The 15,533-nt window shown below is 49.9% G+C and overlaps 1 protein-coding gene across 4 annotated transcripts in view; it reads left to right on the top strand.

Moving 5' to 3' along the window:
- The window catches only part of LRRC20 (leucine rich repeat containing 20), an 87,001-nt gene that overhangs the window by 37,571 nt on the left and 33,897 nt on the right, over positions 1 to 15,533 (top strand). For 3 of the 4 annotated variants that reach the window (XM_004769522.3, XM_004769524.3, XM_004769523.3), the window contains exon 3: positions 4,893 to 5,042. The exons of the other annotated variant lie outside the window; for it this stretch is intronic. In XM_004769522.3, the coding sequence (XP_004769579.1) occupies positions 4,893 to 5,042 (150 nt within the window). The remainder of the gene's footprint in view (positions 1 to 4,892; positions 5,043 to 15,533) is intronic. 4 annotated transcript variants of the gene reach the window in all.

Below are 15,533 nucleotides of genomic sequence, written 5' to 3'. Positions count from 1 at the left end.
ACAATTGATTGTACAATTGACTGTACAATTGTACCGTGCAATTGATTCTTGGTGCCTGAGTCCTGAAAGTTCCATCTCCTAGCTTTTGCTCTGCTCCAATAACAAGAGAATTTCTTTCTTTTCTGGGTCTTTTTTATTTCTTTTATTGAAGAGGAGCTGGCTGCCCTCAGTTTATACTTGAATTTGCCAGGTTATTTTTTCCAATAAAAGCAGTTTTTATGATAAATTAACTTTTCTATTTTAAAAGTAAAATATCAGTATATATGCTTGAGAAATATTTTTATTGAAGTAGAGGGTGGTACTTTGCCTGTTTTATGTAAAAGAAACATCGGGACTGTAAGTAATCACCAATTGCTCCAATCCTTTGTAATAACTGGTTAACATTGTGGTTATTTGGCTCTTTCCCAGGCATATGTACTTTTTTACTTAGTTTTACAAGTGTTATAGAGTGCATATAATTTTTTTATTCTGCTTTTAAAAATGCTATAACTTGAATTATTAAATAAGAAAAACAATGGACAAACATGGGTCTACAATACTACTTAAGAAAGTCTACCGACATTGGAGAGGGTGGGGGAGAAATGCCCGAACGCCAGATAGAAAAAAGGCAAGAGATGTGAACAGGATCTGTCACAGGGGAAATAAAAATGGGTAATTACCCATGAATGATGATCCATCTCATTATTGAAAGACTTGCTGATTAAAAGCAAGGAATACCATTTCCCCTGATTATATTAGCAAAGATTTTTTTTTAATGATCCTCTTACTTATTGGACAGGATGTATGTTAATTGGCATAAATACTCTGGAAAGCAGTTTGACAATACATGGGGAGCCATATGTTTATTTGTTTACTAATTATATTTTTCCGCTTGCAAACACCGTATGTTCTTTTCTTATCTCTTCATTTTTTAAAATTGAATTATGTTGAGAACTTTAAATAATAAAGATAACTTTTTAAAAATTATTTATTTATTTATAAGAGTGCGCCTGAGCTGGAGAGGCAGAGAGATGGGGAGAGAAACTCTCAAGCGTGGAGCCCAACGTAGGGCTCGATCTCATACTCCTGAGATCATGACCTGAGCCAAAACCAGGAGTCAGACACTTCTCCAACTGAGCAACCCAGGTGCCCCAAAGATAACTTTTTTTAAAGTTTATTTATTTAAGTAATCTCTATACCAAACAGGGACTTAAACTCATAATCCTGCAATCAAGAGTTGTATGCTCAACAAACTGAGCCAGCCAGGCACCCCTGAACATAGCTCTTTATCCTATCTGTAAATCCTTTTCGCAATCTGTTGCCTTATTTTTTTTTAAACATCCAGGTGTGCTGTGTGGTTTATACAGTAGGTCTGTTGATCTGTTCATTGTGATTCTGTTACTGCTCATAGGTGACTTTCTAGTCATCTTCACTTAGGAGGTTGTGTAAATATTAAATTCTGTTCACTTGTGATTTTTTGTTTGACTTCAAAAATATTTCAAGTGTAATTCTCTCTAGAATTTACTTCTGATTCTTTTTTTTTTTTTCTTAAATAGGGGAGAGGGGGAGGTCAGAGGGAGAAGGAGAGAGAGAGAATCTTAAGCAGGCTCCATGACGTGGGACTTGATTTCACAACTCTGAGATCATGACCTGAACTGAAATCAAGAGTCCAACCCCAAACTGACTGAGCCACCCAGGTGTCCTAAGTTTGCTTTGATTCTTAGGTTAATTGAGAGTCTCTTTTGTTTTCCCAGAATTCTTAACTGGCTGTTGTGATATCAGTTATTAATCCTTCCCTTCCCCAATTTATTTATGAGGTCTCCTTTGGTGTTTATTAAATTGTAACATGTTTTTTATAGGCTACATTTTCCAAACTATTTTCTTTCTATAATACATTTTTCCTGTCGCCCTCTGTTGTAGTTATTGTAGCCTTAAAATATTGGTCATCCCCTTACCTTCTCCTCTCTTAGGGAGCCTTGCTTGCTTAATTCCCTAGCTGAAATTTAAAAGCATTTCAATAAACGGTTTGGGGTTTTAAAGTTAAAAAACTAAAAAACTTTCTGGATTTTCAGTAGGAATTACATTAAACAATCTATAAAGTGATTTTTTTTTAAGATTTTATTTATTTATTTGACAGAGATCACAAGTAGGCAGAGAGGCAGGCAGAGAGAGAGAGGGAGAAGCAGGCTCCCCGCTGAGCAGAGAGCCCGATGCGGGACTCCATCCCAGGACCCTGAGATCATGACCTGAGCTGAAGGCAGAGGCTTTAACCCACCGAGCCACCCAGGTGCCCCTATAAAGTGATTTCTGAAACAAATCACTATCATTTCAATTTTTGTCACTAGCGAGCATGTTCTATATGTTCACATCCAAGTCTATTCTTTTTAGCATTTCTTAATTTTTTGAAAATTTAAATTCAATTTAGTTGACATAGAGTGTATTATTAGTTTCAGGAGTAAAAGTTAGTGTTTCATCAGTTGGATGTAACAGTGCTCATTCCGTCACATGCCCTCATTAACACCCATCACCCCTTTAGCCCATCCCCCGCAGGCACCTTCCATCCGGCTACCCTCAGTTTGGTCCCTATAAGTGAGTCTCCTATGGTTTGTCTCCCTCTCTGATTTCATCTTATTTTACTTTTTCTTCCCTTCCCCTATGTTCATCTGTTTTGTTTCTTAAATTCCACATATGAGTGAGATCCTATGGTATTTGTCTTTCTGTGATTGACTTATTTCGCTTAGCATAATACCTTCTAGTTCCAAAGATATCTTTGTGCACTTTTCTCCTTAATATTGGTTAGATACATTTTCCACTCTGGTTATCTCTATATATTTCATATTATTATTGCTGTTTGAAGTAGGCTTTTTAAAAATTATATTTTATTGCTGACATGTGGGACGACTACTGAATTTTGCGTATGTATTTTGATTAGCCACTTTGCTGAGACCTTTTTAATTTGTGTAGTTTGTCAGATGACTGCTTCGGTTTTTTGAGGTTACTCAGTCATTTCATATGTGCATGATAATCATTCTGTCTGTTTCCAGTGTTTGTGTCTTTTGTTTCTTTGGCCAAAACTTCCAAGATCATATTCAGCGATACTGGTGATGGAAGGCATCCTTTATTTTGCTCTTTGCTTTCAAGGGAAAGCTTCTGACATTTTCCTTGATGTTGCCTCTAGCTTGAATGAGATCTGTCGCTTTTACCCAAAGGGGCTGCTATAATTTACAACCACAACTAAATTCTTTTCTAGCTCTAGCCCATTGCACATCTGGCACAAAGTACTAGGAGACTAATTGTTTGGATGTGTTTGTTCTTTCTAGAATCCCTAGCCTCCTCCAAACTTTGAGCCTACAGCGCTAGTCTGTTTCCAGCCCTTGATCTCCCTCTACTGAAAGCCTGACTTCCAGGGGATTCATTCCTCCCTAGCAAGACCTCAGACCCTCTTCTGTCAGCCCTACTGGCTGATGTAAGAGCCAGTGCCTGACATTGGACAGTGGCAGGGCTAGAGTCACTCATGCAGACTCCCCAGTGAGCTCAGAGCCCCACTTGGGGCTCTACCCCACAACCCCAAGACCATGACCTGGGCCGAAATTAAGAGCCAGATGCTTAACCAACCAAGCCACCCAGGTGCCCTCGGACACTTCTTAATAGCATGCCCTATAGAAGACACCTATGGATTCTCGTTGTCTAGACTTCTGCCCTTGCCCATCTGTCCCCTTTCTTTTCCCAGCCCAGCTCTGTGAGGTTGCCAGTCCCCCTACTTTACCCTCCGAGCATGCTGGGACACTGCCGGCTCTGTGCTCTGGAGGTCTTCCCAGTCCAGTGGGAAAACAGACAAAAAACAAGGCTACCATGGCACAAGATGAAGAGGTCTCATTCCTGCTCTGAGACTCCAAGCCTGGAGCCACTAACTGCCTAGAGCAGCCAGAAAAGGTTTTTAGAGGAGGTGGCATTTGAGCTGCTCCTAGAACAAGAGTAGAAATTCTATGAGGTGGTTGAGGGAGAAGGGCTTCAATTATGATTTTTTTCTTAAATGATTCTATCCATTTATCTGACAGAGAGAGAGATCACAAGTAGGCAGAGAGGCAGGCAAGAGGGGAAGGGGGAAGCAGGCTCCCCGCTGAGCAGAGAGCCCAATGTGGGGCTCAATCCCAGAACCCCGAGATCATGACCTGAGCCAAAGGCAGAAGCTTAACCCACTGAGACACCCAGGCACCCCCCAATTATGAATATTTTGACAGACTTTCCATTTACTGTTGCTGTTCAGAATGGGATCTATAAAAACTACTTATCATTACTGGCATGTAGGAATATTAACTAAATTTTGCATATTTATTTTGGAGCAATCTTTAAAGGCTTAGGGGCCCAGGGGAGTCCAGCCTCTTTGGGGCCAAGACAAGTTTGCAGAGAGACTGGTCAGTGCTGTCTGAGTTGGTTAGTGCTCCTGAGGTTCATGGGTTGGAGGAGGGTGATCCCAGTAGTGGGGATGGTTCAGGAAGATTTCCAAAGAGGTGGGATGGAAGCTGGCCTTGAAGCATAGAGAGGATTTGGGTAGAGTGGGAAGGGGAGGGTGAAGTGGAGGAGGGGGTTAGAAACGGCATCCCCACCCCCACTGCGCACCTGCCAGGCATTTTGTTAGCACGTTGAGTCTTTTTCATATTTAACTTTCCTGACAACTCTGCTTGGTCGATGGTTCCAAACCCACGGTTCTGGGTGCCAGAGAGAGAGGGCTATGACCCATGGTGATGAGGGCACTTGGGAGAGGGAGGGCAGAATTCCGAGCCTGGCCCAGGGGAGACGGGCCAGAGAGAAAGGAGGTGGGGAGCAGAGGCGGGGTCGGGGGCCTCATGGTGTGGGGCGAGTCCCCGAGCAGCCAGGGCTGACTCTGCTCTGTCTCTGCTCTCTGGCTGCAGATCTGGCCGAGTGCAAACTGGTTTCCTTCCCCATTGGCATCTACAAGGTCCTGCGGAATGTCACCGACCAGATCCACCTCATCACGCTGGCCAACAACGAGCTCAAGTCCCTCACCAGCAAGTTCATGACCACGTTCTGTCAGCTCCGAGGTAGGCCCTGCTTGGCCCCGCTGGGAGGGCATGGCCAGCCCTTGGCCCTCAGGTGCCAGCTCTGTGTGGACAGTGTCCACTCGGGCCAGGGTCCGGTCAGCTAGACTCTGGAAATCATTCCGGGGAGAGGCTTCGAGGCTGGAACCATGTCGTCCCTATGGCCTGGAGGACTGTAAGCATTGCTCCTCTGGCTGGCTGGCTGTGAATCAGATCAACCGATGGTCAAGGGTGTGGGGTTCCGGAGTGACTATCTTGTTCAGAGCAGACCAGAGGACAGTGTGGGGCCCTGACGCCGATAAGTAGTTATTTCTCAGTAGGCTTGAACCAGTCCTCTTTGTACCCTGCCACCCTAGCCCTGGTTTCCTGCATGCCTAGCGGCCAGCATGTAGCATCATGGATTCTCTTGAAACAGCTTCTCTGGCTGGGCGAGCCAGGTGTGGTGGCTGCTGCAGTGCCTGCTCTGCTCTTCCCTGCAGAGCAGCCCCTCTACCTTCCACGAGAGTCCCCTGCCGCTTGGTGAGCCATGGGTGGGAAAACTGGGGAGGGCCCAGGGAGCAGAGGAGAGGCAACTCCTGCCTTCTGGAATTCTGTCTGGTAGGGGCATGAGACAGGTCAGGGCCTGTTGCAAGAAACCAGTAAGTCACATGCTGATGTAGCAGGAGGTCGCGCACAGGCATACCTCACACGGCTGATTCCAGGCCTTGTAGGGGAGGTGAGGACATCGGGCAGAGCCCCGAGGGGAGAGGGAGGCATGACTTGGCAAACGCAGCCCGGGGACAAGAAGCAGGTGGTATAAGGCTTGGGAACAGTCTACAGGCAGGGCCTGGAAAGGCCACCGGCTAGCTGCACACAAGTGGCCCAGTGGGGAGGGATTGGTCTGTGTTGTCATTTCTGAGTGATGCTCACAGGCCTCGCTGCTTTGGGGCCTAAACCCCTTGGCGGGGGGGGGGTGGATCCTAGGGCAGCACTTGGCTCCCTGGAGGCACCCTGGGCACTTTGAACCAGGCTAACTTTCCCCGTCTTCTGCCCTTTTCTCGTGGCTGCTTCTCTGCACCGGCAAGAGGGGCCCTCACAGCCTGCAGGCCCCGTGGACCACTATGCTTGGCCCTGGTGGAAATTAGGATCATCTGGGGCAATTTTCCACAAACATAGTCACCTTAGCTCTACCCCATGGCCAGTTGAGCCAGAATGTCTGAGTATGGGCCTGGGCCTTGTGAGCGCATTTTAAAACCTGTTCCAGTCATTCTGAAATGCCGAAGCTGAGGCCATGGCTCGGGTTATACATGCAGATACCTAAGACACTAGCGTGTGAGCGATGAGCATCAGGACTTGAGCTTGCGCGGCGGGTGGGGGGTGCTGTGACAAACTAAAACACATCCCACTTAGCTTCAGCCAGATATGCCACGAGAATGTTCTGTTTTATTCAGTAGAAGCTAGAGAGAGGGGCTTAATGGGGACTGTACCAGTTTTTATATAGTCTGGAAGCCGATAAAACTCCTGCATGGTGGATCCAGCCGGTGGGCTGTAAGTTGGAAGACTCTCCCATGGTTGGAGACGTTTCTGCCACGTCCTTTGGTGGCTAGGGAAGGAAAGTCAGGGAGAGGAGGCTTGTTAGGAATCTCAGAGCCACACACCCACATGCTCCACCGTGCAGGCTAGGGCTGTCTTTCTGGGCCCTCCTGCAGTACCCCTTGGGTCCCCTAGAGATGTTTGCTTCCCAGAGGAGAGTAGAAGGATCAAAACTGCATGGCGGGGCTTGGCAGGGACCTCCAGGAAGGCCAGCCAGCTAACACCCGAATTCGCTTGTGTTTCCCTTCATTCCGCTTTCCCTTGGGTCCCTGCCGTGTTCCAGGTGTGTGTCTGGAGGCTGGGGAAGAGACTGGTAGGCCAGGGTGTCCCTTAAGGAGCCCAGGATCTCCTGTGCACTGGTATGGACGGCGTGCTGAGGCCGTTGGGAAGGAAACGTTGCCATGCTCCCTGTGGCATGAGTGGCGTGGGCAGCAGGTGGGCATGGAAAGCAAGGACTTTCAAAGGACTTGACATTTGGCAGCGCCTTGGGGGACGAATAAGTAGGCCCTCTCTAGGGGGCACGGTGACACATGCCAGAGAAACGCGCCTGGAGCCCCACACCTTTGTGCCTTCGCTACAGAATTGTTTCTCATAATACCCTTCCGGTCAGACGTCTGTTCAAGGATGCAGTTTGCACTCCCCCCGTGTGGCTGGCCACCCTCCCCCACGCCGCCCTGATCACAAAGGGAAAGCTGTGCTGTGCACAGTCATCGGACCTCACAGAGGTGGCGGTGGCGGTGGCAGCAGCCGATGGTGGGCTGGTGACCAGGGGCAGGGAGGGGCTGGAGCTGAGAGCCGCACCTGGCTCCCTGAGCGATGGCCCTGGGCCCCAGCCAGGATTTGTGGTTTCTCTTTCAAATCAAAAAAATGCTCCCCTCCCCCTTTATGTATGAAGGGAGAGCTTGAATAAGGCTTTGCTGGCTTGCCAGCTTCCTCTTCTTGGTTCTTGACAGAGGAGGCAGACTGCCTCGGTGCTGAGGAGAAAGCCACCTGCCACATTGTCTCCGGTGGGCGCCCTGGGGACTGGCTTCTGTCAGGCTCATAGCCCCCTCAGAGTTGGGTCATCTTTAAATGACTCCATCATCTTGATGCCCTTCACCCATGTTCTAGAAGAAGAAAGCAAAACCCAAGAAAGCCCGCGGCACCAATGGAATCTGTGCAAAGAGCAGGTACACCCTATGGAGGGTGTCTCATTGTCTGACTCCGGCTCCTCTGTTCCCTGTTCTCCCAGGTGCCCGTCTCCCCACTTCCTCCCAATCTGAGCCATTCAGCTCTTCTTATGACTGGGCCCAGGGCCTGCACACCTGTGGAAATCCACAAAAGCCACCCAGATGAGAAGCAGAGGCTGTTTATTCAGAACTGGCTCTGGTGCGGTGGTGGGGGGTGGGGAGCCAGCAGCTGTCACCGGCATCTGGCAGAGACTCAAAGGCAGGCAGAGGAGTGGGATAAAAGGGAAGAGGATAAAAGGGAAGGCTGTGCTCCGCTTGCAGGGGAGAGGAGAGCTGGAGGCAGGCCAGCTCGCAGCAAGCAGCCCGTGGGATTGGTTTGGGTACATTTTTGCCTTTCTCCAGTTGACCCGAAGTTGGACATTGGAACAAGAATTAGGGAGACTGTCTGTTGGTAATCAAGTCCTGGCCATTTTGGGGGCTGATTGTTCTGGGAGTCATAGCTGGCTTCCTGGAGAGACTGCCGTCTGAGTCCCTGTGAGTGTGAGTGAGAGCAGACTGGCAGCCAGGGCCGGTTCCCACAGAGGCTGGGTTGGTTCCCTGGGCGGGGGGCTGCAGGGTGGGGGTCGGCGTGCTGTCTTCATAAGCGACCTGGCTGCTGTCTGTGTGTCTGTTCAGTTGCTCACAGCCGGCCTCTCAGCTCTGTGCAGCAGGTCCTCGGGAGCACCTTTTGTGGCCTGACTGTGGGCACGGACACGTGAGTAGTAACCTGAGGGTCCAGATTTGCGGAGCACTTAGCCCTCAAAGCTTCTCGCGGAGGGACTGACATGTGTCATCTCAGTTAATCCTCCTAGCACCAGCCATCTGGGGTGGACAGAATGACAAAGACCTAGACGTGGTCCTTGAGGAGTCCCCAGTCTCTCAGGGGAGGCGGGTATGGAAGCAGACCGCCACCTAAGCCCCGAGGGGTGGCACGGCAAGTGTGGTTGGCAGGCTGAGGAGGCGAAAGTCAGGGCTGCCTCGTGTGCGAGCATCGGGTCGCTGCAGCCGCCAGAACAGAACACCGCCGCCCAGGCCTCCACCAACAGACATTCATTGCCCGCAGTCCTGGCAGCTGGGAGTCAGACATCGAGGAGTCGGAAGGTTGGGTTTCTTCAGAAAAGACCTCGCCTCCCAACACAGTCACACTGTGAGGTGCAAGGGGCTAGGGCTTCAACACAGGAACTGGGTGGGGGGGACACCAAGACGAGGGGCCGGGCTGTTCGGTGTTCAAAGCATGGACACCCAGTTCTGGGGCTTGCTGTCTCCTGTTTTCCTCTGATCCTACTCTCTCTTCCCCTGTGACTGTGGTTGGAGGCGGCCACTGGGGAGCCCCGCAGGAGATCAGGGGGTGAGAGAGAAGCAGAGAAGCAGCTCAGTGAATACCTCCCATGAGGCCTACCTCATCCCGAGGTCACTTCCCTTGAGGCAACCTCCACATGACTGTCTCATCCCAGGGTTGCTGTGGGTGGTGACAGCTCCCTGCTCCGTACCCGGGGTTCCTGCACGATCCTTTAACATTCCCCTACAGCTCCCTATGCCTTTGTAAACAGCTCCTTGCAAATAAAGCCTTCATGATTGTCCTAATTGGAGGGTGCCATCTGTTCCTGGTTGGGGTCCTGACTAAGGCTCTTTGCCACTTATTAGCTCTCTAAGCCTGGGGAGGTTGTTGAATGGCCCTGTGCCTCAGTTTCCCCCTTAGTATCATGGAATGATGACGGTAAAGTCTTTACCTCATAGGGCTCCTGTGCAGATTGGCTGAGTTCATCTGTGCATACCCCTGGGGTGGGGCGCTACAGCTCCAGCACCTTCCACCACAGGACTTGGTCCACAGCAGCCGGTGTTCAAAATGACGCGCTGAGTGGCGAATGAGCGACTTCCCATCAACTGGTGCGTGGAGTAATGACCCCTACCACAGATGTCCACGTCCTAGTTCTCACCACCTGTGACTCTGTTATCTTATGCAGCAAAAGAGACTTTGCGGATGAGAATAAGCTGAGGACCTGGACTTGGAGAGAGATCCCGGGTTAAGTGAGAGGGGCGTGGATGTCCTCCCGAGGGTCTTCACGAGGAGGCAGGAGGGTCCGAGAAGGAGACAGGATGGTAGAAGCAGAGATTGGAGCAGTATGGCCTCAAGGGCCTAGAAGCCAGGAAGGTCAAGGCATGGACTCTCCTCTAGAAACTCCAGACCATACATAGCTCTGTAACGTGCTTGTAGTCCTCTGAGACAGACCGTGGTCTTCTGAGCTCCAGAGCTGTAAGAAGAGAAGCGGGTCTTGTTTTTACGCTGCCTAGTTTGTAGTCATTCGTCACAACAGAGTGGCAGGGGCCTCCTGCCTCAGTGTCCCCACTTTGCTTGCTTTTTCTGTTCTCTCACTTGACTCCCACAGGACTGTGCCCCGAAGGAGAAACCTCCTCCAAAGACCCACCATGGCCCCTTCTCTGCGGCGTGTTTCCCTCCGTGCCTCCCAGCGTTTGATCCCTCCTAGGGCACATGGGCTCAAGGCAGCTGGTGCTCAAAACTCCTCTGTGGGTCTTGCTCAGACCCCCAGTAGCAGGTTGAACTGTCATAGTGGGGCAGAGCAGAAGACCTGCTTTCCTCTCCAGTGTAGCCCTGAGCTGGGATGTGGCAGGGTGGGACCAGCTGTCCTTAGAAGGTCTAGGCAAGCGTGCATTGCTCCAGGAGGATCCTTGGCAACAGAAGACCCGTTTCTTTGCTCTATTACTGCGTGTCAAAGCACCCTAAGGTTAATTGGTCTCAAACAACAGTGTGCTATTCCTTCCAGCTCTGTGGGCTGACTTGTCTCTGCTGGCGGTTCTGCTTGATAGTGTAGACTGAGGTCACCTGTCTGGGCAGGGAGGCCCCTCAGCCTCCAGGGCCTCGATCCCTGTGGGATCGGATCTGCTTGGACTTCCTCATGGCACAGTGGCTGGACTCCCCAAGGAAGGAAGTGTGGGTAGTGCCCAGCTTGATGGCCCCGAAGTCACGTCTGCTGCGTTCCATGGGTCAGAGCGGTCACAGGGCCAACCCAAGTTCAAGAGGTGGGAACTAGGCTCTACCTCTTGATGGGAGTTACTGCAAAGTCTCAGTCCAAAAGGCCTGAAGCACTAGAGATCCCACCGAGCCATCTGTGGGTGGCTTTCAGGATTTCTTAGCTGGCCCTCTGACGGAGGACACTTCTGCCATTCCTTATTTGCTCATCTGTCTGCGGCCGCACTTTGCCAGCCACTGTGCTAGGACCCTGGAGGAACTGGTTTACCACTGGGGTCCAAAAACCTCGCCCTGGCATTTCCCAGCTGTGTGACCTTGGGCAAATGATTGAACTGCTCTGAGCACTCCACTCCCCGTCCATTTCTCTAGTCACTGTAAGACTGTAAGGCTTCCTTATACACACACAGTACAGTATTCCAAGGGTCAGAGAGGGAAATAGGGGAGAATAAGTCTCCTTCTTATTCCCATCTCCAGATACCCATTTCCTCCACCCCTAGGCAACTTACTTTTCCAGTTCTAGAGATAATCCATGCCAGTGTGAACATAAATGTATTTAAATGTTGGTCACATTTCCGGTGTACTGCCATGGGCAGGTACTAGGAAAAGCACTTGGCAAGTATGAAGTCATTTAAATCTCAACCTTGATCATCGCTTTGTTTCTGATGAGGAACCTGAGGCAGGGTCGGGATCAGGAACTTGCCCCAGGCCTCACATCGAGGAAGGAGGGTTGGGACTGCGGGCCCACAGCCAGAAGCCCGTTGTGGAGCTTCTTGTTTTGCTACTGGTCTTTTTCACTTAGCAGTATATTTTAGCAGGTGGCCCCTGTTGGTACAACGAGACTCCCCTTATTCTTTTCCTGAGGCAGATGGTTAGCAACTTGGCTTTCATGAGTTCCAGACCTGGTTTCCCTCCCCTTCCTTGTGTCCGTCCATGCAGATGTGGCTTTTAGAAACCTGACTTGTCTCTTGGCCCCTCTGTTCGCTGTGGCCAGCAGCTGTCTGTGCCAAGCGTGGGCCAATGGAAGGACACTGACGGCCTCACCCCACCAGCCCGCCGCGCCGCAGGGGGCCCTGGCAGGCAGGAACATGATTGCTCATTGACGCAGGGTCACGGCCAAGGTCCTCAGCGGGCAGGTGTTTCTGGGGCCGGCACAGTCCCTTGCTGCCCGGCTGCCTAATTACTGCAAGCCGGCTTCGTCTGCCCTTTCATGGAATCAGCAGGCTTCCTCCATCCCCTGGGGTCAGTCCAAGGCCTCGGAGTCCGACCTGGCTGTTGTCCAAGATGAGGAGAATGCGGAAGTAATAAGAAGAACTTGGGGGAGGAGAGGTCCATTAAGCAGACACCAGAATGCACACTTCAGCAGGGATGATAAATAAGGGAATGTCATGACGAGCTGCTCCTAGACCGCGGACAGTGTTGGGAGCTGGATGGAATAGGTTTCCTCCCAGATCCCCCATCCATGCTGGGAGCCCAGGTAGTTGGACTCTGAGCCCTGGCTAAGAGAGAGCAGAAAGAAACACACGGCGCCCCCACTCACACAGCCCTCATGGGGCCAGAGGACCTCAGCCCTCTGCGTCCACAAGAGAGACTGGCCAGGCTGGTGCACCGTTGTGACTCAACAATGTAGAAGTGTGTCGTGGCCCCCAGGTTAAGCAGCAGGGCCAGCCGTGGCTGCTGTGGTGGGTTTCTGGAAGGTTAGCCCACCAGTGCACCGGGTAGCTGGGGTCTCGCCACACCTTTGTTCTTCCTCTGACGTGGATACATCAGAGAACACCTCAGGCATCCAGGGTAGGGCGCCATAACGTCCCGGGGTTAGACAGGGCTAGAACTTGGATGGGTGTGGTGGATTCCATCCCAAGAAACCTGTGTGCTTTGCCCTCCCTCCCCTCTTAATGGGGGCCGGGGAGCTGCTGCTCCTTGGCTTGGTTCCTGCTCAAAACTCACCAAGTCCACTGCGAACAATGTGGCATTTGGAAACTCTGTAAATTCCCTAGCCCAGCTAGGGGTGACACGCAACTGACGAATTATTGAACACTGCATCTGAAATTCATGTGCTGGCTAATTGAATGTAAATTTTTTTTAAAAAGCAAAAAAAAAAAAAAAAATACACTCTCTAGGCCCAGTTGATTTCACTGGAGAACTCTAGGAAATGTTTAAACAAGAACTAGCATCAATTTTACATAGCCTCTTCCAGAAAAGAAAAAGGAAGGGCATTCTTTCCAGCCCATGCTATGAAGCCTGTCGAGCTATGATTTCAAATTTAGATAAAAACAGTCATCAAAGAAAACTACCAGCTGGTGTCTTTCATGAACTTAGACACAGTAATTTTCAGCAACACATTAGTGATCAGATACAGTAAAGTATAAAAAGCATTACGTGCCACAGCCAAGTGGGATTTATTCATTTTTCCAGATGTGCAAGTGGGATTTATTCATTTTCCAGATGTGTCATTTGAAAAGCTTTTGAAAAATCAGTGTTTTCTATCACATCAAAGACTAAAGAAAAAGAATCATGTGATCCTATTTGTTGATAAAGATAAAGCATTTGACAGACTAGGAGTACAAGGGAAGTGCCTTAAATTGGTGAAGCCCATCTATAAAAATCCTATAGCTAACATCAGACTTAATGTTGAAATGTTTTCCCTGTAAATCTGAGAACAAGGCCAGGATGTCTGCCCCCATCCTGAAAGTTTTAACTACTACACCACACAAGATAAAGAAAGGCATAGATTAGAAATTACGAAATAAAACTGCCCCTCTTTGGGGCACCTGGGTGTCTCAGTCGGTTAAGTGTCAGCTCAGGTCATGATCTCAGGGTCCTGGGGTCGAGCCCTACATCAGGCTCCCTGTCTGTGAGAAGCCTGCTTCTCCTTCTGCCTCTGCCCCTTTCCCCTGCTTGGGGGCATGCTCTCTCTCTCTCTCTCAAGTAAATAAAATATTTTTTTTAAAAATTGCCATGATTTGCACATGACATGATTGTCTGCATAGAAAACGCCAATGAATCTACAAAACAAAATAAAACAAAATCAAAACAAAAAAACCCTCCTAGAACGCATTAATGAGTTCAGCAAGCTCCCAGGGATACAAAATCAACACAAAACATGCAGACTTACTCTCGAAATGCTTCCCTTGGCCTCCTATCTGATGGAGAGTAAACCCACTGTCTTCCAGACGTCTCTGGGGTCCTGTCTAACCTGGTCCCAGCCCCCCCAACAGTGTTCTTCTTTTGCTCCCCTCTCCCGACACACTGCCCCCTTTTCTGTTCCTTGGATGTGTCAGGTCTTCCCTACTTTGGGGCCCTGTATGTGTGATTTCCTGATAGCTTTCCCCTGGGCTCTTTCCTTCTCATTCTTCACTCTGATCTTAAGTGCCTTCCTAGCCATCTGAAATAATCTTACTTATTTATTTGTCCCCCCCACACACACACGTGTATAAGCTTGTTAAGGGGAGACACTAGTGTTCCCCACACCCTCCCCATGGTCATGCAGCAGTTAACCCCATGGCCGGTGCCCAGTGAGTGGGGGTCAAGTGAGGGCGTGTGGGCTGTTCCGGTGGCACCGTGTCTCAGTGACTTTCCCATAAGTCACGTGTCCCAGCCGCACCCACCTTTTCTTTTATTTTCCCTTTCGATTCCTGCTTTAATGTTTGCTTTCAATTTGGCTTCCAGCAAAGGCTCCAAATTCCAAGAATTAAGTCTCATGGGTCTTATACCTCCTTAACAGAAAGAATGCCATTGATTGAGGGCTTTTACTTTTCAAAGGGTGTCCATTTCATGTTCAAGTGCCAGGCTGAGTGTCTAGGGGCTGCTTAACTAATCCTATCTATCAGGCATCCTGTCTGCAGTTCACAGCCCTCTGTCAGGGCTCCTTCTCAGCCCTGCTGTCCACTGCACGGGAGACCTTCTCAGGGGGCCTCAGCAGGAGGCCACAGACACAGGAGGAGAGGGACTCCATCCAGGTCAGAAGTAGGGATTTGCCCAGTCTATTCTCTGAGAACAGCAGGGTTAGAGAAACAGCGCTGGAAAAAACAAGGTGCCCGAGGGGCCCTCTTCTCTCGGGGGTTCAAATCCTGGTTTTGGGAATTGGGGGAGGAAAGTCAGACCTGGGGGAGAGGTTGGGGTTTGACCTGGGACACATTACTTTATCTCTCTGCAAACTGGGGCTCATAAGTTATGAGAAAATGAACACATTGATTGTAGGGAAGCCCTGAGAACAAGTACGTGAAACACAGCAGTGCTCAAGAGCTTTTAGTGTCCTTATTACTTTTTTAAAAAAATATTTTATTTATTCATGTGAGAGAGAGAGAGAGTACAAGCAGAGGGACAGAGGCAGAGAGAGAAGCAGGCTCCCCACCAAGCAGGGAGCCCAATGCAGGACTCGATCCCAGGACCATGGGATCATGACCTGAGCCGAAGGCAGACGCAACCACCCAGGCATCCCATGTCCTTATTACTTTTTGTTATCAGCCCCAGACCCCATGAGCTGAACTTTTGGTGTCCAGCAGGAGAGCTCTTTCCTGGAATCCCTCCCCAACTCCAGCCTAGTACCACAACACTTAGACAAGGCAGCAGGAGCCCGATTTACCGATTCACCGATTCACCCAAGGGGCCAGACACAGACTCGGCCTCTCAGGAGCACCTCCAGCCCCCCTTTGAAGCTCAGCAGTGGAAAGCCCCGCTTGGGCCCCAGCTTCAATGCAGCCCCTTTGATGAGCTTAAGGCCTTTAA

The sequence above is a fragment of the Mustela putorius genome, unplaced genomic scaffold (genome assembly GCF_011764305.1).
Source record: "Mustela putorius furo isolate JIRA1106 unplaced genomic scaffold, ASM1176430v1.1 tig00000698_pilon_pilon_pilon, whole genome shotgun sequence".
Lineage (NCBI taxonomy): Eukaryota > Metazoa > Chordata > Mammalia > Carnivora > Mustelidae > Mustela > Mustela putorius.
This window is presented reverse-complemented; position numbering and strand designations above follow the sequence as displayed.